Genomic DNA, 26,960 nt, shown 5'->3' on the forward strand with positions numbered 1-26,960 from the left:
GCCACACCCACAGCATATGGAGGTTCTCAGGTTTGGGATCCAATTGGATCTGTAGCCGCTGGCCTATGCCACAGCTATAGCAATGCCAGATCCGAGCCACGTCTGTAACCTATGCCACAGCTCCTAGCAATTCTGGATCCTTAACCCACTGAGCAAGGCCAGGGATGGAACCTGTAACCTCATGGTTCTTAGTCATATTTGTTTCTGCTGTTCCATGATGTGAACTCCAGAAATTTAAAACTTAAAAATAATAAAACAGCTTTTTATAATGGGAAGTCTTGTTAAAATCAACACTTACCTACTCTACAAAATTCAATGTAGAGATAAATACTACATTTATACAAAAAAGTATATATAATTAAAATAATATAGAGAAATTACCTAAAACTTTGGCTTGGTCCTGCCCACCTCTAATCCCATTTTGGGAAAATGAGGTTCAGGAGAAGCCCCACTTTCACGTGTGTATGTATGAGATTCTACAGGCCTCAGATGGATCTTCTATCGAACTCCAAAATGAGCCAAGTCATCTGGCCTCACCTTCTGTATGGAATGGGCTCATGGCATTTAAGAGGTGGAGGAAATTAGAAGATGTATTTAGTCATCTCTTCAGCCACACATTTTAGGTTTTGCTTAAAGAGTAGTTGAACTCTTTCATGACGCTTCCAGCTCAAGTCTATCTTCCTCTTTTGAAATCCTGTAGAACACACAGCATGTGCTCCTCAAACTTACTTTTAATCATGTTCTGCCTAATTTTATTCAATGGCTTTTAATGTGTATATCTTCCCTTTCCAATATTTGGGCTCACAAAGTTATGTTATCTAATAAAAATAACAATCATGTCTTTATTTCTTCTGCACTGTATCACATCTTATGATAATAACACTATTACTTAATGGCAGCTGGCCATGTGCTGACTCTCTTTGCAGGTGGTCCACTATATGTCTCATTTGTACTTCACAGCAACTGGCTTGTTCAGACTTTCAGGTAAAGAAGTCTGAGGCCTAGGGATTACAAGTAAATTTCCAACATCTATACCAGCTAGCAAATTATAGAGACTGCTAACTCTAAAAACTATAACATGACCTATGTTCAAAAAATAATTTTTAGTTAAATGTAGTAATTTAGATAGTCCTTCCTTTACCCATTTATATAACTGGCATATACATTTTAGAAGGGAACTCTTCTTTTCTTTCTTTCCTTTTTAGGGCCACATCCACAGCATATGGAAGTTCCTGGGCTAGGGGTCAAATCAGAGCTGCAGCTGCCGGCCTATGCCACAACCACAGCAACATGGGATCTGAGCTGCATCTGTGACCTACACCACAGCTCCCAGCAATGTTGAATTGTTAACACACTGAGTAAGGCCAGGGATCGAAGCCGCATCCTCATGGATTCGTTAACCATTGAGGCAAGAGGGGAACTCCTAGAAAAGAATGTTTCTTACTGTATCTTACATCTACTGCAAATCGCATAAGAGACATAAACTTATTTCTTCTACATTCTCTACTCAAAACCCTACCCAAAACCCTTAAAAATGCATTTAGTCAGTCTCCTAGTTTTCAAGATTTGCCTTAATTAGTCTCTACTTTCAATTTTTGCAAACTAATTTCTAAACAGAAATCTGAATTAGAAAAATTCATTTCATATAATTACATATCTAGTGTTAGAGTGATGGGTTCTTCACCTCAATATCTGTCTCAAAATTCTGACCAACCTCTAAGTTAGAAAATAGTTTTGTAAATCAAAGTGTAACACAACAAAGAAAGCATGTATTTTAGGAGTTAAATTATGACATAGTCTGACACTTTTTATATTACAAACCTCCTCTATGTTTACTAAAAAATATGAACATGCAGAAAATACATTTTAAATTTTGTTTACTGAAATTATTTCATGCCTATGCGTTCAGCTTCAGGTCATGCCCATTATTCTGAAAATAACCAATAGCATTAAGTCTATGAAGTAAAGTGTTAAAATAACATGCCATGAAAGGGGAAAATGATACGTCATTATGTCCCCATATCACGTTGCATTATGCTGTATACAGCTGGCTCTTCATAAGTGCTTAATGATACTAAATCAAGAGAGATAATAATAGTGGGCATTAGATGGACTGTAAACCAAACAGTTTTTGGAGAAGGCAACAAAACTGACATCATTTCACATGAAAGATTGCAAGAGAAATTTGCTTTTGCTTTGTGTCTCACACTTGGTACTACCAATGTACCAAAGTTGTGAGCCTAAGATATGTGAAGAAATAAATATTTTACACAATAACTCATATATTTCTATGAACTGGTCATTTTGTGACCAAAACTGCAACAGCATAAGAAATAGAGAAAAACAGTAAATAGCATCTTCTCCTTTGAAACTTGTCTCGTGTTTACTCAGACCTCTGTTTATGTCTAGCTTTCCCTTTGCTTTTTTTTTTTATTTATAAAGAAAGTATAATTACCATTCTGACACTGTGCACCAAAGAATCCATCAGGACAGAGGCAAGTGTTTGGCTTATTACAGGAACCACCATTAAGGCAAACAGGGTCACACAAAGCTAATGAACAGCAGGAGGGAGAAAGACCATAACAGTTTTATTATTTAAAAAATGAAAGCTGCACTGAAGTACAAAATGGTTCATAATGAAATATTTTATTTTTACTGCGTGTAAAACCCATAACCTATAATTAATTAGACTTTTCCAAACATAAGAGTGAAATCACTGGATAATAGCTTTGAAAGACTGTTCATTAAGTTTACAAATATTACCAAGCTAAGAATGTAGAGGCTATGATTAGAATTCAGAATGCCCTGGGTAAGCTGGAAACATGACCATAAGTTAGGATAAGACAATTCAACAGCACACACAGGAGAGTCTGCAATCTGCTCAAATACATATGTACCTCTAAGTTTCCTTCCCAAGTCAAATAGGAACACTGCACTCAATCCTAGCACACTCAAAAGCATTCTTTGTTTTGCCTTCTTTACCTTTGTTCCATTTTGAAAGTCACCCCCAAGTTCCATTTTTTCAACCCAGATTTTACCAGTTCTCCAAAGTCTATACAATTTTCTTCCTAACTGCACTTGCCAGAATTAATTTTATTTTCTTTGCTTGCAAAGAACTGTGTACACATTACATTACTTACAGCTCATCTTGTATCATAGTCTTTTTATAATTGTATCCTGTATTTCCCTCACTAATGATATGCTGCTTGAAACTGGGCAAAAATCAAATTGATCTTTGTTTCCCCTTGCATCGTGCTTCACACATAGTTGTCATGCTATAAACTCTGAATTAAATTTCTGTTGAGAGAAGTCATTTGATCACAATGGATTAAATTAAACACAGATTAACTGCAAATAACACTGCCAAAGAAGTAAGCCTGATACTATGAGAAATACAAGAATAACCTTATGATGTCTACTTAACTTGGACTTGCTTAAATGCTGAATTAAATAGAATGTCTATGTTGTGATTAAAAAAAAAAAAACTTGAAAGACTCCTGTATATGCAATACAGATATTTTTCTCTCCACCACAAGGCACATATATGAGGGAAAAATAAAGTCCTAAAAAAGAAAATATTAGCTGGGTTGGATAATAGTAAGGCTGGAAAACATTCTATGGTCTAATATAAGAACAAAGAGAATGAAGACGAGAGATATGGTTTCAAAAATCTGTCTGAAATAAACTTTATACCAATCTTGTCAGATTTGTATTATGTTTTGGGGTGCAAGTCTTTAAGACATTGGTCCATTTTAAATTTCTTTTAACTAATATATTTATTGAAAATCTAATTTTACCTGTGCTACAGGTGGGTCCGTACCAGCCAGGCTTGCACTGGCAAACATCTGGTGTAAGACATTCGCCTCCATTTTCGCAGTGCCTGTTACAAACCACTAAGGTCATAGGATAAAAATAAAAGAGGTACTTTAGGCTTGGAATTGGTCATATTATTGGCTATTATATAATTGCTCATAACTGCCAATAACATTCTCAAATGAATAATAGCAGAAAGATAAAAACAATTTATCTTGTGGCTTTAAATGGTTTCCAGTTTTCACATCCAGTATTTTTGTTGTCGCTGTTGTGAATAGAGATGGGAAAAGCAGAAAACCATTGAGCTGAATGGTAAACAAGAGTTGCCTATTTGGGAAAATTATTAGTTACTTAAAAGTAATCATAGACATAAATTAAATGAGATAAATTTACATACAAGTCAAATAATTAGAATTCTTGTTGTCTCAAAGGAATGGTCATGGATAGCATCAAGAAAAGAGTTGCTTCTAAGAACAAGCTTCTTAATCTTAGTACTGGTATTCAGTGCTACTAGTGGTATGCAGAATGGTAATTGTCATAATAAGCCAGGAAGGTATATGTGTGTGTATGTACGCATATATATATATATATATACACACATATATGTATATATTTAGTGCCACAGGTGCAGCATATGAAAGTTCCCAGGATGGGGTCGAATCGGAGCTACAGCTGCCATCCTGTGCCACAGCCATAGCGACATGGGATCCAAGCTGCAGCTGTGATCTAAACCACAGCCCACAGCAGTTCCTGATCCTTAACTCACTGAGGAGGCCAGGGATCAAACCTGTATCCTCATGGATACTAGTAGGGTTCATTTCCCTTGAACCGCAATGGGAACTCCAGGAAGGTATATTTTTCACTTAGGGTTTGGGTTTGTCTCAGCATTAAAGAAATCAGCTGCTCAAAGGAGCAGTTTTATTATGTTAGACTGCAAGGGTGCTTTGCTTACTTGTTTCACACCTTGGTCCTACAAAGCCATAAGGACAAGTGCAGAGATTTCCAGCCAAGCAGGTGCCACCATGTTGACAAGGTGGTCTACAGTACTCTGCAGACACAGATTATGTCAAGTCAGCTTTTAATTAAGAAAAAGTCAGTATATGCTTTTGAAGCACAGCCCCAACAACACCTTCTTGTAAGAGAAATTTGTAGCAAACAGTTCTAGTTTAGTATGAAATTTAGTTCTGTGGCATTGAGTATGAATTCACACTCTGGAAACAGCATGTTTTGATTTGTAAAACTTTTAGTTAACTTGATGGAAATATTTGATCTTAGGTTTCTTCTGAAGAATGAGACTTGAATATATGCATGCTTGCGCTGTAAATATAATACTTCTACATTTCCTATGCTACTAATATTGAATGTTTCTGTTAATTCACTCTGTATTTACTATAACTTGTTAATTTGTACCTTGCCTTGTTATGAAGACATTTAATGGCTCTCTGTTAATAATTATATGTGGTATAATCTATTAAAATATATATGCCCACAATCTACTAAAATATATTCTTTAAAATATTACTTAAAAATAACAAATTTATTTCTTTGAAATATTATCCATTTAAGGCATGCCATTTCCTAAACTCTCCACTTAATATTTCAACCAAGACAATAAAATTATATGGCTATAGACATGTTTTAGAATTTTTTTAAAGCAAAACATTGTAAATAAACTATACTCCAATAAAATTTAAGAAGAAATCTTTTTTTTTAGGTTTCTTCTTACTACCTGATATCTTCTCTAATTATTTGGTATTTCATAGTTCCTTGGAACTATGCTTGACAAGTTATTCGACAAGCAGATGTCCTTTGAAGCTAAAATATTTGTAGGAATATGGTACCATATAGCTAAATCACACACACAAAAAAAAATTTTAAAGATACTTTTACCAAGAACAAATAAACTATTGCACTTTAGCTCTCTGATTTTGTAAATTCAAGCTTTTCAAATTTTCAAATAAATTATTTTTAATAATCATTAACAAACTTGAACTCCCTCACCAGCATTAATGAGTATCTATTAATATTTACACAATAAAACTGGATTATCTTTTTAAGTTTTTAAAGAAAATATTGCTTTATTTTGGTTTTATTATTTAATTTTTAATTTGAAGTATCACCTTCATCACAGGTTGCTCCACCATGCCCTGGGGGGCATTCACAAATGTTAGGCTTAATACATTTTCCATGGTTTTTGCAATCAGGATGACATACAGCTGTATGAAATAAAGCTCATGGTTTAGAAATATCAATTATCATTAAATTATGATTGATTATGCAAATTAATGAATGCTATACCTACCAATTTGGCAATTAGAACCAGAATAGCCAGGTTTACATTTGCATATGTTTGGAGCAACACACTCCCTGTTTTTTCCACATGGATGTCTACAAATAGCTGCAAAAAATCAAGGGAAAAAGGCCAAATTATAGACAACAGTATATGCACATTGCTCATGGACTTAATTATAACACAAATAAAATTCTCTGAAATTTGAAAATTTGGACACTACTATTAAGCAATAACCACTGCATACATCTATAAAATTATTTTTCCTCTTTTATTTGTTTTACTACTAGAATTACTGAGATAAATGATGAATAGGGTAAGAAAAACATACCATATGTGGTTCCCATAGCAAAACATGATGTTGGAGGTGGCTGCTAATCATAAATGGAATTACAGTCTTTCAAAGAGCAATACAATTTCAGATTCTAATTAGGTAAATGTTGGTGAATGGCAGGGATAATCAGAATGTCAAGGAGTAAGATGCCAGGAACATATCATTAGCTTATAGGTTTGTATTCCTTAAACTTCTAACAATCTGATATATTCTAGCTATAGGGCATTTAACACTTTCTGGGGTAACTGAAATTTGTGAGGTTATTTTGCTTTATTTGCTAATAATAAGGGGTTTTATTTTACAAACATGTAACTATTGAAAGTTATCACTATTCCTACAGAAAAGAGATAAAAATAAGATTCTTCTAGATAACTGCGAACAAATGAACATACCCACCATCAGCTCTGTTGCTTAAGTTGGTCTCAAACAAATCAAAATTCAAACAAAACAAAACACTAACAACAAAACAATATCAACAACAAAAAGTAGCTTCTATGTTGTCAAAGCTAGAAGTTTACTATGCATCAGAGAAAACAATGCTGATGATTGTAAAAAAAAAAGGAAACACTTTCAAAATTTAAGTGATGCCCAACTTGTTTTATTCTCAAGAACTAAAGGAATTACAGAGAAATCTAATAAGGAATATTGCCAGAATTAATAATTTAAAGTGCTAAATGCCCACTGTGAGCTGAAAAGAACCCTGGCCACCATGTTATTCACATCCTTACTTTTTTTTCTGGCTGCTTAATGCCAGGAAAGTTAGTTAGCCCTCTAAGGCTCTGCTTTCTTTTCTGTATAATGGGAAAAATAGCAACTGATATATGGGGTCTCTATGGATTGTATGACATAATTGATATAGAATATTTCCACAAACCCTAGAACATAGTAGGTACTCAATAAACATATTAATAATGTATTATATAGTTATATTATTTAATATTAATATTAAAAAATTTCAGAAACTTACATACTAATTTTTTGAAATATGAAGTGAATATACACAAACAATAAATGAATAGAAATTAGTGAACTAAATGGAGTGAATGAAAATTAATAACTAGATCACAACTGCTTAATTGCTTAAATGTGGACTAAATAGTTTTCTTTGTATCTTTTGAAGAGTCTTCACACTACCTCTGCAATTGACACCATCTCCATAATATCCAAAGGGGCAGCGTCCACACTGGAAACGACCATCTGTGGTTGGCACACAGGAAACACCAAAAAAGCAGGGGGATTCGGCACAAGTTGATACTTTGGTCAATCCAGGCATTTCTGGCAAATTAGTGATGGCTCTAGTAAGTGATGACACAAACCCATCCTTATACTGTGTGTAACTTTGGGCAGACCTGTTAGTTTGAGAATTATACCCACTTGCCTCTGTTTGGATGGTACCCTGGATAATATCCTTTACATCATCATGGGAACTGTTTGGGTTAATGCTTAAAGAACTATGGTTGTTTGTAGGAACTTCCAACTCCTCCAGACTGAGCTTTGTACTGAGGGTATGAACCATATGTTCAAAACCTGATATCTGATGGGAAATAGGCTTTTTTGAATGATTCATTCGAGGGGCAACTGATTTTAGTAAGTATGAGATGTTGTTGGTTGTATCCAAGAACTTTTTGATAGTTGCAGGGCTGTGGATAAAGCTTGTACCAATTGGTGAATGTTCTGTTGATGGTTGCTGCCAATTTGTATCTAAACAACAAAGAGAAAAAAATGTTAGTTGATAATTTTGTTTATGTTCTGCTCTACCCACAGTATTTAAAATTAAGTAATCCATTCCTTCATTTAATGTCTATTACATGTATAACACTATACTAAGAGCAGTAATAAGAAGTCATCACACAGTTCCTGCATTCTTGAAATTTATAATTTATTTGGATACCTAAAATAATACAGAATATTAAGCATTATTTAATTTTTTACTATATAAAATTTTAATATTTCTGCTTAAAAAGACAACATAGATAAGGCAAGCTACAGAGATAAGAAAGATAATTTCAAATACACATTAAGTAAAGGGTCAATGGCCAGAATATATAAAGTATTCTTACAAATAAACAAAACGTCAAAGAAAATTTATGAACAGATTATTAACAGAAAATCAAATCTCAACAATTATTGAAAAAAAACAAATAGCCTTTGGCAAGTTGTATCCAGAAAAAAAGAAGTTGAAGAATATAACTAAACAACTTTGAAGATGAGAAAATAGAAAAAGCTACATATATGAAAAGAATTTTAAATTATACCAGAATACTACACATAATTTTAAACTAAGACTTTGAAGTATCAATGAGATAAATGCTTTTTTGCAGAATACAAATGATTAAGTTGAAGAAGAGATAGACTATATGAAATAAAAAGTACTATGAAAGAAATAGAAAAATAATCTAATATCCCCTTCTAAAATTATGCCAGGACAGTCAGTCTAATGGAAAAAAATTTACCAAATATTCAAGGAAAGAATATTTTATAAAACTGTTGTAACACACACAAAGAGATGAAATATTTTAAAATGTTTTATCAGAGTGGCATAATCTTATAGTCAATATTATTTATAAAAATACATAAACATTTTAAATGAAATATTAGCCTTTCAGTTAAATCAAATGCAACAGTGTATAAATTACATAGGATGAAACAGACTTGTATCTCAACTAACAATTACATTAAGAAATTAATGAAGAAAATAATATAAAATAATGTTAAAAGTAATTTGATAAAACAATTTTTGTTAAGAACATTCTGCAAAAGTTAATCTAAGGAAACATTAATGGAAATTATAGCAAGTAATAAATGATGTTGAAAAAGTATTTGATAAAATTTAAAATCCACTCCTGATTTAAAGCTAAAGAGAATTTTGAGAAAGCAACCAATAAAATGAAAGTTCTATCGGAAACCCAGAGTAATGTTGTACTCAATGGTGACATGAGAAGAATTCCATTTAAACAAATAAGAAACAAAGCTATTCCATCCCTAGCCACTTTGAAATGAAGGTCCCAGCCACTTCAATAAGAGCCTAAGTTTGAGAGCTGGGACATGGCCATTAGATTGCTCAGGTTCAAGTCTTGCCTTTGTAATTTATAAACTGTAAATATGAACAGATTACTTAACTAACTCATAGATGCCTCTATTTACTTGTGTATAAAATGGTAATAAGAATAGTTACCAAAGATAGCCACTATGAGGATCAAATATATGCCTTCTGTTGGCACATCATAAACATAGATCAAACCTTAGTTACTGTAAGAAAGTAAATAAAAGAGGCAAACTCACTATTTGCAAAAAAAAATTATGATTTACCTATAAAATCCAGAAGAGAATCAACTATAAAAAACAGTGTAAATAAGTTTAGTAAGGCAACTGGATTAAAACAAGTAACATTAAAAACAAGACAGCTTTCCTATCAACAACACTTTGCAAAATGAACAAATACAGTGATATCCTACAAGATAGACGGCTAATGTTACAGAACTCAGAGGCATAGGGAATGCTAATGAGACATGTGTTAAAGATTATTATGAAGATCATAGAGCATTATAATAAAAAAAGAGCACTGCAAAGCAGTAAAGGCTTTATGAAATAAACTTCTCATTCTGTTAGGTTTTGAGATGGACAGCTAGGGATTTATAGAGTATAAGTTTGAAATGGTCACTTCCAACTTTAAGCTCCTCTGAAATCACCTTAAATAATGATATAATTTGTTTATTACACAACATGAATCATTTTTCCAGAATATAAGCCAGAAGATTCAACAGCTTAGCAAGGAAAAGAGGAATCTATGAACTGCACTACGTGATCCTTGGTGATCTTTTTGAAAATAAAAATTACTGAGAAGGTACTACTTGTCATTAGATTTTTAATAAGACCATTACTTACCAGAAGTATTTCCATTTGTTGGTTTAAGATGCCTCTCTCTCTGATCGGCATTTTTACCATCCTCTTCCTTAGTTACACTTTTGTCAGAACTTGTGAGAACCACAGTATGTGTAGTAAGTTCATTTAAAAACTGTGTTTCAACTGTAAATGCACACATGAAAAACTAATCAGAGTTAAACTGTTATAAAACCAAAGCACTGTGAATAAGAACATACAATAAAAGAGCCATCTGGATTGAACTTGAAAATTAGATCGGAGAACTATCTTAAATGTCAGCAAATGCTTTTGTTATGAACTGAATTGTGTTCCTCAAGATACATATGTTGAAGCCCTAACCCTAACTGTGGCTGTGTTTGGAGATGCTTTTAAGGAGGTAATTAAGGTTAAATGAAGTCATAAGAGTGGGGCACTCTTCCTATAGGACTGATGTCCTTATAAGAGGAGGAGATACAAGAAGAGTGTACATGTAAGAGTTCAGTGAGAAGGCTGGAATCTGCAAATCAAGGAGAGAAGCCAGAAACAAACCCTACTCTCTGCTGGCAGCTTGATCTTGACCTTCCAGGCTCTAGAACTATGAGAAAAAAAAAAATTCTGCTGTTTAAGTAACCAGGTCTATGGTATTCTATGATGGCAGCCCAAGCTAGCTAATAGATGTTCCTGTAGTCCCACTTACCCACTAAATCAAAGCCATGCATCTTAGTTCTTCCACAGAATCCTGTCCTCACACTTGGCTGTCACTTTTCTCTACTAGTTAGCAACTCCACGAAAAAGAAATGCACTATATTTGCTTTTATAGTCATTGACTTGGTGATTGTCATAAAACTAAGTAAACACCCAACGATAAAAAAAATATTTTGTATTAACAAGTAACTTCCTAAAATGCACAAATGCCTCTGATAAAGTAGTCTTATTAGTCACTCCTGTGTAATGGTTCGATGAGCTTTCTTCTTAAACTCCACTTGATAAAGGTCCTATTGAGAGAATGGGCCACTATTTGGAAAAGATAGATGTTAGGTATCTTTAGTTCACAGAGTGGAAGATTGGACTGTTTGGGGCTGAATATTGAGGGGGAGATGTCAGTGGCTGAACTAGCAGGGAATTCCCCTCACCATCCTACACTGTGTTCTACAAACCTGTCATCTCCAGTGCTAGACAGGCCCAACCCAATTTTAAGCACAAGGTGGTATTATGCTATTAATATATTTTTTCATCAAAATAGGTCTTGTTTTCTGAATAATACCAAAGACACAGTTCTTTGGCACTGACTTCAATAATTTACTCTTCTCTTTTAAGTTTTAAAATGTTGATGTTCACCATTTTTTTGGTCTTCTTTTCTCTAATTCTAAGTGTTATCACTGGGAAGTTTCCTCTGTGACCGATGATCCTAAGAATTATATCCTTAACGCAAACCTGCCTCCTGAGCTCCACTTAAATATTACTTTGTCACCTCAGTCTCTATGTGTCCAAACTGACTTCATTATCTTTTCTCTCTGAAACTATATCTTCTTCCTTATAGTTCATGTGTGTCTTAGCTTTAGCTGCCATACTAAAACATCATAGAGTGGGTGGTTTAAACAATAGGAAATTATTTTCTAACTATTTTAGAAAGGAGGGAGTCCAAGATCAAGGTGCAGGCCCATTTGGTTCCTGATGAGAGATCTTTCTGCCCAGGTCGCAGTCAGCTGCATTTTCCCTGTGTCCTCACATGGCAGAGAAAGAGAGAGTAAGTTCTCTGGTGGCTTCTCTTAGAAGGACACTAAACTTATTGGATTAAGGCTTCTCCATTTTGACCTCATTTACCCTTAATACTTCCTTACTCCAAATACAGCCATAGAGTGGGTTTGAGAATCAATGCGTGAATTTTGGAAGTACATAATTCAGTCCATGGCAATGTGAATGTCTATTCTACCCACTCGGTTTGCCTAAACCAAGCACTTAAAATGTAGTGACTCTCTCCCTTGCTGTTCTAATCCCAGTCACTGACCAAGGACTATCAACTTGCTCCTTTTTTCTAAAGTGTACTTGATTTACAATATTGTGTTACTTTCAGATATCTAGCATAGTGATTCAGTATTTTTGCAGATTATCTTCCATTATAGGTTATTATAAGAAAATGGATATGATTCCTTGTGTTATACATATATCCTCGTTGCTTGTATGTTTTATATATAGTATTTAAAACTTTTTAATCTCATACTTCTAATATGTCTCCCACTTCTCTCTCCTCTTTGTTAACCACATGTTTGTTTTCTATATCTGTGAATGTGAAAAAACAGACTCAGCTTGCTTCTTTGGTGTCTCTTTCATCCAATATCTCCTCATCTTAAGTCAGAATATTTTTATGTCTTTTCTATGTTTGTCATACTGTCTTAACCCTTCTTCCCACCTTCACACTTGCACAAGTCCTTACCTGAAAGTGGTCCATCCCCCACAATGTTCTTAAGCAGACTTTCTCTGATGTAAACCCTATCATATTTCTCATCATTTGACAGTGATCTGTCCATTGGGTACCCCTGCTACTCTTGTAGCAGCTCCCACCCCTTACCCTCTCCATTCCAAGCATATAGAATTATTCACAGTGCCCAAGCTGTGCTGTGATGTTACATGCCTCTCTACCTTTGCTCATTGTGATTCCTTTGCCTAAGAATGCCTTTGTCTTTCTCGATCAGAAGCATCAGATTTAGCTGTAGTGATACTTCCTTTATAAAATTTTTCATTATCCCTCCAGGCATGATTCCTTGTGTACTATTCCTACTGTTCTCTCTAGGCACGTCTATCAAAAGACACAGAACATCATATTAAACTATGGGATTACATGCTATAGTTCCTGCTGTTATATTCAAACCTATTAGTCAGAGGATATATCTTATATATTTCTGCATCCTCTGCATCTAGCTTGGTTCATGACCCTGAAGAAATGCATGAGTACAAGAGAGAATGGAACGGGGTGATTTGAATTAATTAAATGCAACCCACCCCCCCAAAAAATCTCATAGTAGGAAATAGGGACTTTTACCATGACATATTTTTCCATCACCATAAAATCCTTTTGGACATGAACCACAGTGATAGGAACCAAAGGTATTGAGACACTCTGCTCCTGGAAAGCAAGGTCTGGATTCACACTCATCAACATCTTCCTGACAGTTTTTGCCTAAATAAAATACAGATTGAGAGTTCAAATTATTTAATTTGAAAAACATTATATGTCAAGTCAAATGCTCATTTAAATTTTTTTTTACTCTCTGTGTATGTTCTGGTAACTCTCCCAAAACTGTCGTATAAAAATAGGAGAAAAGTGTACTATTTAAAAAATGTGTTATATAATTAAGCATAAGGTCATTAATTAGATTCTATTTAGCATTAAGCAAGTCCTTTCAAGTATATAAGATTTTCCCTATAAATAAGACTTATGAAGGCTATTAATGTTTTAAGGCAAAAATTACCATATTATGGCAGTAATTTGTACTTTGTTTAAAAAACCCAATGATTTTTTAAAGAAGTTATTAGAATGGTTGCCTGCTTACCTAAAGGACAACTTATTCAGTCCATTATTGCATTGGCTCTGAAAATCCATAAAAATTTTACAGTGTGCTAGGAAAGGCAGTCTTTCTTCAATAAACTTTTTTGAGATGAAGTGTTGCTCTTCACAATGTTTTACAACTTATTTAAATGGATATATTTACAATCATTAATGATGATAACCCCTATTACAGTAAAACCCATGAAGCAATCCACATTTGAATTCTTTCAAATGTAGTTGTAGCAAAATAGCTTCAAATAATAAAATTTTTACTTTAAAATGCTGAAGAAAATAAAGACATCCAAATAGTCTGCTTAGTTCCATTATAATATTAAAATATATGCCTTCAAGGAAAATATCAGCTCAATAACTATATTTACTTATTTACTATTTATACCTATTTTAATTAAATAAAATATTGGTATGAAGTTTTAAAAGTCTTGGGAAATTAAAAGTTGTCAGTCATATACTTATTTGTGGTTTCTGAAATCAGACATTGTAGGATAAATAATGAGTTAAAAATATTCTAACATTTCACTTGATTTCAACTCTAATAAATTACTAATAAAACTTCTCTTAAATTATAATTTTTATAGTTCCCATGGCAAATTTATTTATTCTATATTATATATCAATAGTAATACATTTAAATATATTTCTACCTACCAAATATAGATAGAAATATTTAGGAACCTGCAAAATGCAATATAGACATGAGTATTGCCATTCAAACTGTAAGACTGAGTGAAACTGTAACAGTATATGTAAGCAGTGTACAATAAAGAAGGGATATGTGGAATCTGAAAAAAGGACAATCTGAACTTCTTTGCAGAACAAATGCTGACTCACAGACAAAAAATTATGGTCTCCGGAGGAGACAGTTTGCGGGGTAGGGGAATGTGCTTGGGTTGTGGGATGGAAATCCTGTGAAATTGGACTGTGATGATCATTATACAACTATAGCTGTGATAAATTCAATTGAGTAATAAAAAATAAAAATAAAAAAGAAGGGATATGGATATATCAAATGTATTTGTGATGAATTTTAGTAGAATTTTAAAATGAGCATCAAAATCTTTAAGATAATACATTTGCTTGAATAATGAATAGATTATGTGGAAAGCCAAGAAGCTTTCCTTTATAATTTGTTCACACCCTAATTTCATTCAAGAGGAACCAAAACTTACCTTTGAGTTCAGGTGGACAGTCACAAGAATAGTTTTGAAAACCACTGATACATCTGCCAAGGCCACAGGGATTCAATTGGCACTCAGTGACATCCTCTTCACAAAGATCACCTTGAAAACCAGGCAAGCAGACACACAAGTATGCTCCACTTCCGGGAGGAAACTGAATATCAGACACACATGATCCCCCATTCAAGCAATCACAAGACTTCACAATCACCTGCCAAAGAAACAAGAAGTAAAGGATTTATTTTGCCATAAATCATCCTCAGTTTATGCCTGTATGTTAGGCGTCATAAAATGCATGCATGTTAATTGCAGGTAGAACCAGATCACACATTTTGCAATACATGTTTATAATATATATGTTTAATGTAAAGTAGTATTTGAAGAGATTGTTTAGGAATTCCCGTTGTGGTACAGCGGAAATGAATCTGACTAGCATCCATGAAGCCATGGGTTTGATCCCTGGCCTTGCTTGGTGGGCCTGGGATCTGGCATTGCTGTGAGCTGTGGTGTAGATCACAGATGCGGCTTGGATCCCACATTGCTGTGGCTGTAGTGTAGGCTGGCAGCTACAACTCTGATTCAACCCCTAGCCTGGGAACTTCCATATATCATGGGTGTGGCCCTAAAAAGCAAAAAAACAAAAACAAAAAAACCAGTTTAATAAGGCAATTATGCCCACTCTCAAGAGCATAGCCAAATATAAGTGTTTGGGATACATTTTTAAAATGTTACAAGATGATCAATTTTTTTTTTTTTTTTTTTTGGTCTTTTTGCCTTTTCTAGGGTCGCTCCTGTGGCATATGGAGGTTCCCAGACTAGGGGTCTAATCAGAGCTGTAGTCACCGGCCAATGCCAGAGCCACAGCAACACAGGATCCAAGCCACGTCTGCCACCTACACCACAGCTCATGGCAACACCGGATCCTTAACCCACTGAGCAAGGCCAGGGATTGAACCCGCAACCTTATGGTTCCTAGTCGGATTTGTTAACCACTGCGCCACCACGGGAACTCCCAAAATGATCAATTTCTATAATGCAAATGGAGCATTTGGGAAAATATCCTTAAAGTGAAAAGTAGTGAATCACCTGACTTATCTCAAAATCTAGAGAGTAGCCACTCACTTGAATTATCTGGTTAATATGACAAGGTACACAGCTGTGCTTAATATTATTACTTCTATGTAAAAGTGTCCCCAAGTTTCAAGTGAATATAGGGTACAAAAAATTAAAATATAGTTTGCAACTAGCTATTTCAAATCTTATATTACAATATTTTTATTTTTAATTAATTTTTATTAAAGTATGGTTGATTTACAATATTGTGCCAGTTTCTGCTGTACAGAAAAGCGACCCAGCCATGTGTGTGTGTGTGTGTGTGTATACACACATATACATACACACACACATATATTATATATATGTACATATAAAATATATATATACATTGCTTTTCTTATCTTCCATCATGGTCTATCTCAAGAGATTGGATAATCTTTTTAAATTGAAATATAGTTGAATTCAATATTGTGTTAGTTTCAAGTGTACAGCTCAGTGATTATATTTATAATCTTGATTTCTAATTCAACATCTAAGATTCCTTCACTTAAAAGGACCCATCTCAGGTTTATCACAGATCTTTCATAGAGATGGACATGAATTAATTCTCTATCCTCATGGGTTTTAAATTCTTACAAAAATTATTTTAAAATTTGGTAGTTTAATTTTCCATAAAATATTTAGTAACTTAGTTTTTCATAAAATATTTTCCATAAAATATTTAGTAACTTAGTTTTTCTTCACATATTGAGAATATAAATACTAAAAAATGTAAAGATAATAAAAACATTTTAAATTTAAAATAGTTATTAATTTTCTTAATTAACTGAGTGGCATTTATGCAATTATAAGTATTACCTCAATCATGACTGTAGTTTCAGCGTTGCAGTCATCATTGACATGTAAGATGAATTGCTGGGGAGTCTGTGACTCTGTTTTCCACATAAGAAGTCCTGCAGAGGAAACATTTGCTCCTACAGGACCAGAATCCAAGGTAAAATGGATGTCAAAGCCTTCAGGGTCAAAAGCCATGAACTGGTACACAAAGTTCTCACCCCAAAATGTCTGTAATTTAGCTTGTGGTATTTGAATCACTGGAGGTTGGTTTTCTGAAATAGAGAAAACATTTATTTTTTTATCTGTATGGAAAAGGAAAAGAATGATACAGAGAGTTCCCACTGAGACAGACATTTCAATAAATTTTGAACTCTTCTAAAATGTCTATTACCTGCTTTCAATTTTTAAAAAACATTCTAAATAAATTCAGTTCCATTATTAGAAAATGTAAAACTGACTGGTGCAAGATTTCAGTCTTTGCTATGAGAGTGTATACAGCACTTTGATTATACCATAAAACATGTGAACTCATTTACATTGCCCAAGCTAGATTCCTCTCCTCCTTCTGTCTGAAATTACTTCTATGTCAACCATCTCACTTGCTCTTTCACTCTTTTTTCTTTGCCATCTATTCTTTTCACCTTTACTTTGTTCCTTATGCCTCCTTTTCTCTGTTTCTTCCTTATTGCCAGTGACTGGATTGTTCATTTGACTCCCCTGAACTTTCCTCTCAGTACTTGCCTCCTCAGCTATAATAATTGGGAACCGTTTAGTCATACCAATCCTCGGCTCCTCAGAGGTCCTTCTAGGGTCCAAACTCTTACACTGGAATGTAACTAGATCGTGAGCGTTCCCTTTATGTTCATGAAGTGATTTAAAACATCTTTTTTATATTGTGATAGTAAAAAAATGTCCTCTTCTTTGACAACTGTCTTAACAGAAAGAACAGCCTTTTTTATTTCACTGGGCACAAACACTCTGCTTGCATTGAAAATGCACTGATGCCAGAGACTGTAGTTCTGGCTCCCATTCTGCCCCTCTGTATCCTTATACGATTTACTGATTTTAATTTCCTCACATCTCAGTACAAGGGCCTTGGAACAGATGATAATTCAAGACCCTCTTATATATTTGAACATTGTGAACCCGTTGTACCAAACCATTAAAAATATAGACACCAATTCAGAAGTTAGATGTGTTTCCCTTGTCTCTTGTACTAAATTCTTTCCCAAATTCCCACTGTCTTCATAATATACCATGAATCTTATACCAGAGCAATGAATCATCTGACATACAGTCTAAAACAGTAATGAAATTTGCACATAAATAAAATACATAGTGACATTACAAAGCAGTATGTAAATATAAGGTTGTATGACTCCTTAGATAAAATTACATGGAACCAGGGAGTAACTACATCTTGTTCTATCTTATGGTGTCAGGTCTGGTCTTATGACTGAAGAAAGAGCATGTGAGGAACACCTAAGTAGAATGATACATAACTGTATTTAAGGAAGTAAATAAATTATATGGTATATGACTATAATTTGGGTATTTTGGGGGTGGAACAAAGCATCCAAAAATCATCCATGTCCAACATTATACTCATAGTGTCACAGAATGGTAGGGATAAATTTGCATTCCTTATCAAATATTAAAGTAAAAATATCATACCCTATTGTACTATAGTCATAGAAATTATATAAAATAAAACACTTCATCTTATATTTCCTTCCAGCAGAGTAAATTATCCAGTTAGGAAAAATTCTAAATTATACAGTGTTCATCTTAAACATAGTTGTATAACTCATGGTTTAAAATTACTTGAAAACCCATCTTAAAGAGGAAGGAAATATTTGGATTAAAAAACAGCAACTTACTTTCTAAAAATGACCAAGTGAATTTTGAAATTTCAGGTCTACATATTGAACAAGGGCTGGTAGGATTTTTATCCCCTTCAGTGTAGCAGAGTCCATCAATAATGCAAACATTTTCCTAAGAGAAATTTTTTAAAAAGGAAAACACCAGTCGAGATACAACTATAGTTAGTGTTAGGAAAGAAAAAACACAATGCATAGAAGGATAGCAGCATATATGGTGATTATTCCAACGAATGCATTTTATAAGTCTGTTTGGATTAGAAAACATTTTTCATATGTCCTGAACTTAAATGCATATTAGAAAACAAATCATTTCCTTTATGTACAAATGCTTGTGGAACTGATCCATATGGCAGGAATAAAAAATACATATAATTGGATCTCTGTGCAGAAATAACCTGGAAGAAAAGATCTCTTTTTGCCTTTTTATTGCTAAACTTATGATAAAATAGTTTTATTTATAACGAAATCAGACTCTTTTCCCCTGCACATCTAGAAACCATACTGACTTATAGCTATCTTCCCTTCCTCTAGGAGCCCACTCAGTCCTCTGAACATGGCAAAACTAAACCAGATCCATGACGTAATTATCCAGACTTGATAATAGATATCACAGAACAAATCAGTGGAGAGAGATCCTGATTTAAGATTAAGAAATAATCTTAAATGTAGCAACCATTTTTAACCTGGAAAGAAGACCAAACTTTGTTTAGAATATATAAACTTTTCTCATTTTACCAAATCTCCTTTGACATCACACAAAACATTACACAAAAATAAGAACAAAATATTCTCAAGAGGTTAAAACAATTGTGAATAACATTTTAACAGTAATTATTATAGGACGTGTAGAAATCTAATATTTGGTGGAAAATTAAAATTAAACAACTTTTCAATAACAAATTTCTTATTAATATGATCCGATTGCTAGTCTCAAAAAACTTTTTAATTAAAATAATGGTTAAATTTTCATATACATAAATATTTTTGATATGCTGCTTAGTTTTGAAGAGCCAAGTGATATTACATCCATGGTATCAGTTATGAATCAGCAGCTGACATGTAAAAGAAGTCTGTTGATAAACTCAGTAGACTGGATATAGGTTTAGAAGGGTATTGCTGGGAAGATTCAGCTCAGGCTGTACTTTTATGTAATCCCTCAAGTGGTGGATGTTTGCATGGTTCAGTGAACTTAGTTGCCACAAGAAACTCCCTATGAAAGTATTAGCCTCACACATTTTACAAACTCTATCCAAATGCATGTCATTTGCCAAAAAGAATATTAAATAACCATAAAATGATATTTTATTGGAAAATAACTACTACTACTTTAAAAATGCACGTATAAATTAAAATTCAAACTGAACCTCCTCTTTTGATTTTTTAGGAGTAAACAACCTTCCACTTAAAATTTTTAAAGGTAGAAGCTCTTCTTTGCCCTTTCAACAAGTGTTGTGGGCAGAGGAACAATTTTGATTAATCTTGCATAAACTCAAGGAAGGCTTTTCTCTATTACTATTTCTGATATGAAAATGAAAACCTACATAATATGCCAAGAGCATGGGAAGTGAAAAACTTACACTATAAATGTAAAAATAACTGAAAAGATATATACCTTTATAGTACATGAGTCCTTTTCATAGAGACCACAAACTTGACAAGCCCCATCATATATGATCATTATTTTGGGATTACTGAATTTATAACCGTCATTAGATACCTGTAAGATATATGTAGTTCTATAATAAGATAATTTGTTCTAAGGGTAGTTTCACAAATTCATTATGAAGTTTTAAGAAATAAGAATTTATTTATAAATATGAGCATATATATATTTTTTTACCTTTAATTGCCACTTTGCAATAGGTTTTTCACCCGTCAGAGCCATGGCACCAGATTGCTGAACATTACTGGGCAGCTGACAATCAACAGTTCTGCTATTTCTAAAAACAGTATGTGTATAGATGGCTTCTCCAAGGACCCATTTACTGCTGTTATACTGAAAGCATAATGAGAAAGCAATTAACTTCTGTTAGATCATGGAAATGCTTTGCTAGTGAATTACATACAATCAAAATGTAAACTTTAAAATACATGGCTGGTATAATGGAATGTATAATGAAGAAATAAAAATGACATTGATAGTAATGTTCAGAATAATGAAAGCATATGCATCCTAATTTGATGTAAACTGCATCTAATGACTCACATTTCTTGTGAATTCAAATCAAAGAAGTTACCGATATTGGCCACATATAATGCATCACTATATAAAGACTTTTGTAGCAAGAAGAAACACATTTGGCTATATAGTTTAAACATAACAGAATCATTTTGAACCCAGAAAATCCTTTATTCTCTTGATCCCATCTTTTACTTGACACTGCCCTTTCTGCCTCTCTAAACATGTTTCTCACATGACCTCTCATGTTCTTATATGACCCACTTCCTTGACTATACTTGACTGGTCCAGGAGTGGACCTAAGCTAAGCCGATGCTTCAGTTGCTTCAGATATTTTAACTTTGTTGTGTTGAGCCAGTCTGCCTTTGGTGGCTGGAGTTGCAAGATAAAAGATTAATGAGATATTGATGGCCACATTTTTTACTATATGGAGAAAGCTAAGATCTACTTAAAGGGAAAAATAAAGCCACAACAGAGAAAGGCAGAATCACCACACACACACACACACACACACAAATACAGATATACTGAGTTAAATGGAGTCCCAAGTGTAAGTTTTTTTCCTGAGAATTGAGCAGTTATATTCTTATCCTAATTCTGTGCAAAATGCACTATCCTCAAAATATCATTCTTGCTCAAGCTAGTTCAAATGAATTTATGCAACTCAAAACTACATAAATTTTAGTCACTTCACCCTATTTAATAACTCAGTGGCATCTCATACATATTTTACATTTTAAGTATCTTTTTTTCAATACTGAAATGCATTGGTATTTAAAGAAGAAAAGCAAGAATAATTTTCTTAATATAACTAAACGGAAAACTAAAAGGATATGTTTTATTACAAAATTTTTTATTTAGTTTTTTTTTAGTTTATGACTGTAGAATGCTTTTTATCGCTTAAAAATGGAAAGGAGCAGGCTGATGCTTTAATATTGTAGCTCAGAAAGGAAAAATAAAGGAAAGTGAGAACATATTAGTCTGTGGCTAGTAGAAACTATCTTGTTGAAGATTTGATCGAAAGAATGAACACCGGAACACATCTCCATATTTAAGGGGATGTGCACTGTCAGGCCTAGCAGATATATCAGTGGTTCTCTTCCAGCAGAGGAGACTGATAACAATGTCTCAGGGTAGTCATGAAACTGACACTTGGATGGACACAAGGTCTCTTGGCAGTGACTGGGAATAGAAGAGTTATTTCCACCATTCTGTTTAGAGAGCCTACCAAAATGAGGAATAAATAGGGTTCTCTTTCTTTCCCATTCATCAGTATTTTGTGAATATCTTATTTGCTGAGAATGTCCTGATGAAAAGAGATCTCAAAGGAAAAGACAAACAAAATATTTTATTATTGCTATAACCATGATTCAAATAAGGTGTAATGATAGAGAAAGAACCACTAAGTCTAACTAGCACAGTCAAGGAAGACTTCAAAAAAAAAAAGAAAGAAAGAAAAAGGCTGCCATTTAGACACTGGGAGCAGAAACGGAGAGTGTGATTCAGCAAAGCTGGAGGGAATAGCAAAGGCAATGATACATGAAACAGCAAAGGATTTTCCTAGCACAAACACAGGAAGTTCAAGCCTGAAAAACATACAAGAGTTGGATCAAGAAGGGCCATTTTGTTTCTAGGATAACAACTTGGATTTAATCCTACAAGTAAGTGATTTAAAAATTGGATTCTGTGTAGTCCTAGCTGCTTTTGAGGGGAGTGAAAGAAGTGATCTCTAGCTAAAAACTTGTTTTAAGTTACTACTACAAAAGTAGAAAAGAGAATCTGTAATATGCTACTCTTTATGTAAAAAAAGAAGGGATTTATCTGCTCTTTTGTACAAAATAAACACAGGATAAACCAAAAAATAGTGAAAATGGTCACCTTCAGAGGATGGATGGGAATGAAGAGAAAAAAGGCTAATGGGAAGAGGGAGGTAGGGATGAGAAGAAAGTAACATTTCTCTGTTTACCTTCTATGTGGCATTAACTCTCAGAAGCATGATAAATTTTGAACACCTTCTAAGTAAGTATATAATTAAAATCAACCAGAGTATGAAGGAAATTAAAATGGAATACAAATATTTAAAAACAAACCTAATCGTATTACAAATAAAATATATAAACACTCTAAACAGAGTGAGAAAGAAAACAGCTAATCTATGTAAATTTGTTTTTGGCTAGTGAATATTATTTTGTTTCTTTCTATAGTTCTGTATAGTGCAGAGAATTCCAGAGTGTACTATTAATTTATCAGATATTTCGAGGAGGAAAATAGTATGAGAAAAAATATCACAGGAAAAAATATATCTGAAAATAAGTACAAAGTGTACTTTCCAAGAGAATATAAGCCTCTAAAATTCTCTCTTGTCAAATCACTGAATTGTTGTGTGGTATCATATGGTTTATTCTGCCAAGGACAATATAATGACTACTCTCTCGGGTGATACCGAAGTGAATGAAATTATATATATATTACATTTTCTACTGTGTGTCATTATTTCATGGGGGTTAAAATATTTCATGGCTCATTTAGAAAGCTTCTGCTCATAAAGTCTTTAAATAAGCATAATTCTCTTGTATAACTATTTTATAAATACATACAAAAATTATTTTCTCCTTAAATTCTCAATCTCAGAATCAGTTTAGAGAAAAATAAAAAAGTTGCTAAACTATGATTTGCTATTAGTTTTCAGCTTATCCATGTAGTTTAAGTACTTTCTAAATTCAAAGCACTTCTCTTAAAATAAAATCCCACGAGAATAAAGAAAAGGAAAACCATATAAATAATCATCAAAAGTAAGGTGTAAATTGATATACCAGTGTTCAAACTGAGTGATCATGTGTCTTTGGTGGTCTCAAGAAAAAAACAATATTTTTTGAGGGGGGGAATTTTCCCACAGTAAATCTATAGTAAGGGAAATATGAAGAATGAGCACAATCAGTCCTTACTTTTGGGTGTGTAAAAAGGAATTGTTATATTCTATATCTTATAATTCATGTACTCTGTCTTAGATAAAAAATAACCTCCATTCTCTGTGTTTTCACATTTCAGTAAATACAGAAGCTTACATATCAAGTTTGATATTACTTTAATATCTTATTATGCTGAAATAGCCAGTATCTCAATAGACATTATATAAAATAGATTAATAAATTTAACAAATAGGGAAGCTTTAAGGTTAAGCAACTTCATAATTTTCCTGTTGAGCTCTCTGAGGAAGTGACATCCTTTGGGATTATGTTGCTAATTGATACTCTAAATTAATGTAAAAAAATTAATCTGAGTAACTCATAAATTCAATTGTTTTCTCACTATAATTAACATACCTGCAGTTTAGTAACTTCACATTTAACTGAAGGTGATTCTTTGAAGCCTTGACCAAAAACTCTCACCAGCATACAGTTATATTTTCGAATATTACAGAATCCATCATTCTCAAGTTCTATAATTTCAGGAACCTTGTCTTTGAGAAAAAATTAAAAAGTAGGACATATTTTCCTTAATTCAAAAAAACCCTAATTATTTTCAAGGCCACAATTAAAAGCGTGCATAGACTAATATTTTAAAGTCTACCCCAAATATTATTTAGCACATGAATCAAACTATTACATGTTAAAAGTAATCTGGTATTAAAAAATGTGTTATCTACTATTCAAACCAATATAAATAGCATTACAGATACTACCAGTGCCTAATTATATCAGTTTAATGAATGTTTCAATAATATTTGATACCATTTAAAAGTACAAATATTAACAAGTTACTGCTATCATGGCCAATATTTTGGTTTTGTCATTTTGGATTGTGACATCTAGATTGATTATAGAAAAATGCCTTTGTAATAAGATAGTATAGTTAGCAATGCAATTTATTAAAATCTTTTTAATATTCAAATATAAGCATTAGAAAAGAATTATCAAAGGAGTTCCCACTGCGAATCAGTAGGTTAAGAACCCGACCAGTATCCATGAGGATGTAGGTTTGATCCCTGGCCTCACTCAGTGGATTAAGGATCCAGAGTTGCCGCAGGCTGCGGTATAGATTGCAGATATGGCTTGGATCTTGTGTTTCTGTGGCTGTGGTGTAGGCTGGCAGCTGGAGCTACAATTTGATCCCTAGCCTGGGAACTCCCATATGCTGAAGGTACAGCCCTAAAAAGAAAAAAAAAAAATTGTGATGCTGTTCAGATATTATTTATATTTTTATGTTTTATTGCTATTCTACATACTACTATAATCTTAGGTGTACTTTTCAGTCACAGGAGAAAAAATTTCTTTTAGCAGTCATGTTAACTGACCTTCACATGGTTATATCTCTGGTTCTGGTCTTGGTAAGATCATTCATTATCTCTGTCACCAAGGTCTGGTTGTCAAAATAGATAAATGCAGTATGAAAAGTAACTGAGGAGTTCCCTCTGTGGTACAATGGAATTGGTGGTGTCTCTGGAGAGCAGAGATGCAGCTTTAATCCCCAGCCAGGCACAGAGGGTTTAAGGATACAGTGTTGCCACAGCTGTGGTGTAGGTCAAAACTGTGGCTCAAACCTGATTCCTGGGCCAGGAACTCCATATGCCACAGGACTGTCAAAAAAGAGAAAAAAAAAAAAAAGTAATTGAATCTTACACTACCTTCCTAAATACTAGCAAAATCTAAGTAAATATAATAACTTTAATAGCAATAGGGTATAAAAATCCTAAGTTATGTGTATTCAGAACCCTAAAATATTTATAAAAAGTATGAAAAAAACATGTCATTCCTTTGTATAGTCAGCAAATGTTTACTGAGCAACTGCTATTTTTCTAGTATTATTCTAGATATTGGAGGTAAAATAATGAACAAGACAGTCCCTGCCTTCGTGAAATTCACATGCTAATATGGGAGGATGAAATATAAACAAATAAAAAAATGAAGTGTATCACATAAAAGCTTATCACTGAGAAAAAGTATATTAACTATATTAAGGGTGATGAAGGTCATGGAGTTGTATGATAAAAACTACTTTATTTAGAATGAGCATGGGAGTATTTTATGATAAAATGTTACTTGGATAGAGAAGGAAGTCATTCATGAAGATATGTTGTAGAATGCACCAGTGAGAGGGAGCCGAAAGTGGAAAGGTCCTGAGGTCAAAGCAAGTGTGGTCTTTTGAGGAAGAGCAAAGCAACCACTTGAAACACTGAAAAGTAATGGCCTATGGAGAGAATGGTAGATGAATTCAACGAGAGAGGAGCCTAAACTTACACAGGGTCTTCTAGAACATGGTAGGATCTACCAGTTTTACTCTGCAGGAGATGAAGAGCCAATAGAGTAATTTAAGCAGAGGCGTAATACTGATTTATATTTCAAAGGGATCACTTTAGCTTCTGCATGGAGAATAAACTTTGAGAGAATCTATAATATTCCAAGGAGAGAGAAGGGTGGTTTCAACTAAGTTGGTAGCAGGGAAAAAGATGAAATTCTTTGAAGCCAGAGCAGGATTTACTGCTAATGGATGAAACATGAGGCATGATTGAAAAAGAAAAGTCAAAGTGACTACAAAGTTTATAATGTGAACCATTAGAGGAATGAATGACATTTACATTCACTGAGATAGAGAAGGGCACGTTGATGTTGGTAGGAAGAAAATCAGATGTTATTGGTTTAATGGTTAATAGAATCAAACTGACTTTTAAAAATACCTTTCTCTAATATAGAGAGACAAAAGAATTTGTGCCATTTAGATATCATAGGGAAAAAGTAAGTGAATTAGTAAAATTAGCAAAATATTATAAACAGTGCCTTTTAATACTAAATTTGAGTTCTGGAAAAACGATTGTTCTCTGCATGTAGAGGGACCAGCTATGTGCACAGGCCCTAAGATCAAGAGAAGCCATCGTTTTAAGGAACAGATCAGAAACCAAAGTAGGTGGAATGGGATGGGTGAGGTGATAGCAGTAAGGGATTGTCTTGAAAGATACTGTGTGCTTGA

The 26,960-nt window shown here is 33.5% G+C and overlaps 1 protein-coding gene across 4 annotated transcripts in view; it reads right to left on the minus strand.

Annotated features, from left to right (window-relative positions):
* The window catches only part of VWDE (von Willebrand factor D and EGF domains), a 70,141-nt gene that overhangs the window by 10,895 nt on the left and 32,286 nt on the right, over positions 1–26,960 (minus strand). For 3 of the 4 annotated variants that reach the window (XM_013979734.2, XM_013979733.2, XM_021102436.1), the window contains exons 13-26: positions 24,320–24,456; positions 20,658–20,813; positions 20,430–20,534; positions 18,815–18,929; positions 16,956–17,206; positions 15,033–15,252; positions 13,339–13,476; positions 10,323–10,463; positions 7,572–8,138; positions 6,116–6,211; positions 5,934–6,029; positions 4,766–4,861; positions 3,798–3,893; positions 2,456–2,551 (exon numbers count right to left, since the gene is read on the minus strand). In XM_013979734.2, the coding sequence (XP_013835188.1) occupies positions 2,456–2,551; positions 3,798–3,893; positions 4,766–4,861; positions 5,934–6,029; positions 6,116–6,211; positions 7,572–8,138; positions 10,323–10,463; positions 13,339–13,476; positions 15,033–15,252; positions 16,956–17,206; positions 18,815–18,929; positions 20,430–20,534; positions 20,658–20,813; positions 24,320–24,456 (2,310 nt within the window). The remainder of the gene's footprint in view (positions 1–2,455; positions 2,552–3,797; positions 3,894–4,765; positions 4,862–5,933; positions 6,030–6,115; positions 6,212–7,571; positions 8,139–10,322; positions 10,464–13,338; positions 13,477–15,032; positions 15,253–16,955; positions 17,207–18,814; positions 18,930–20,429; positions 20,535–20,657; positions 20,814–24,319; positions 24,457–26,960) is intronic. The other variant, XM_013979735.2, reaches the window with a different exon arrangement.

The sequence above is a fragment of the Sus scrofa genome, chromosome 9 (assembly GCF_000003025.6).
Source record: "Sus scrofa isolate TJ Tabasco breed Duroc chromosome 9, Sscrofa11.1, whole genome shotgun sequence".
Taxonomy (NCBI): domain Eukaryota; kingdom Metazoa; phylum Chordata; class Mammalia; order Artiodactyla; family Suidae; genus Sus; species Sus scrofa.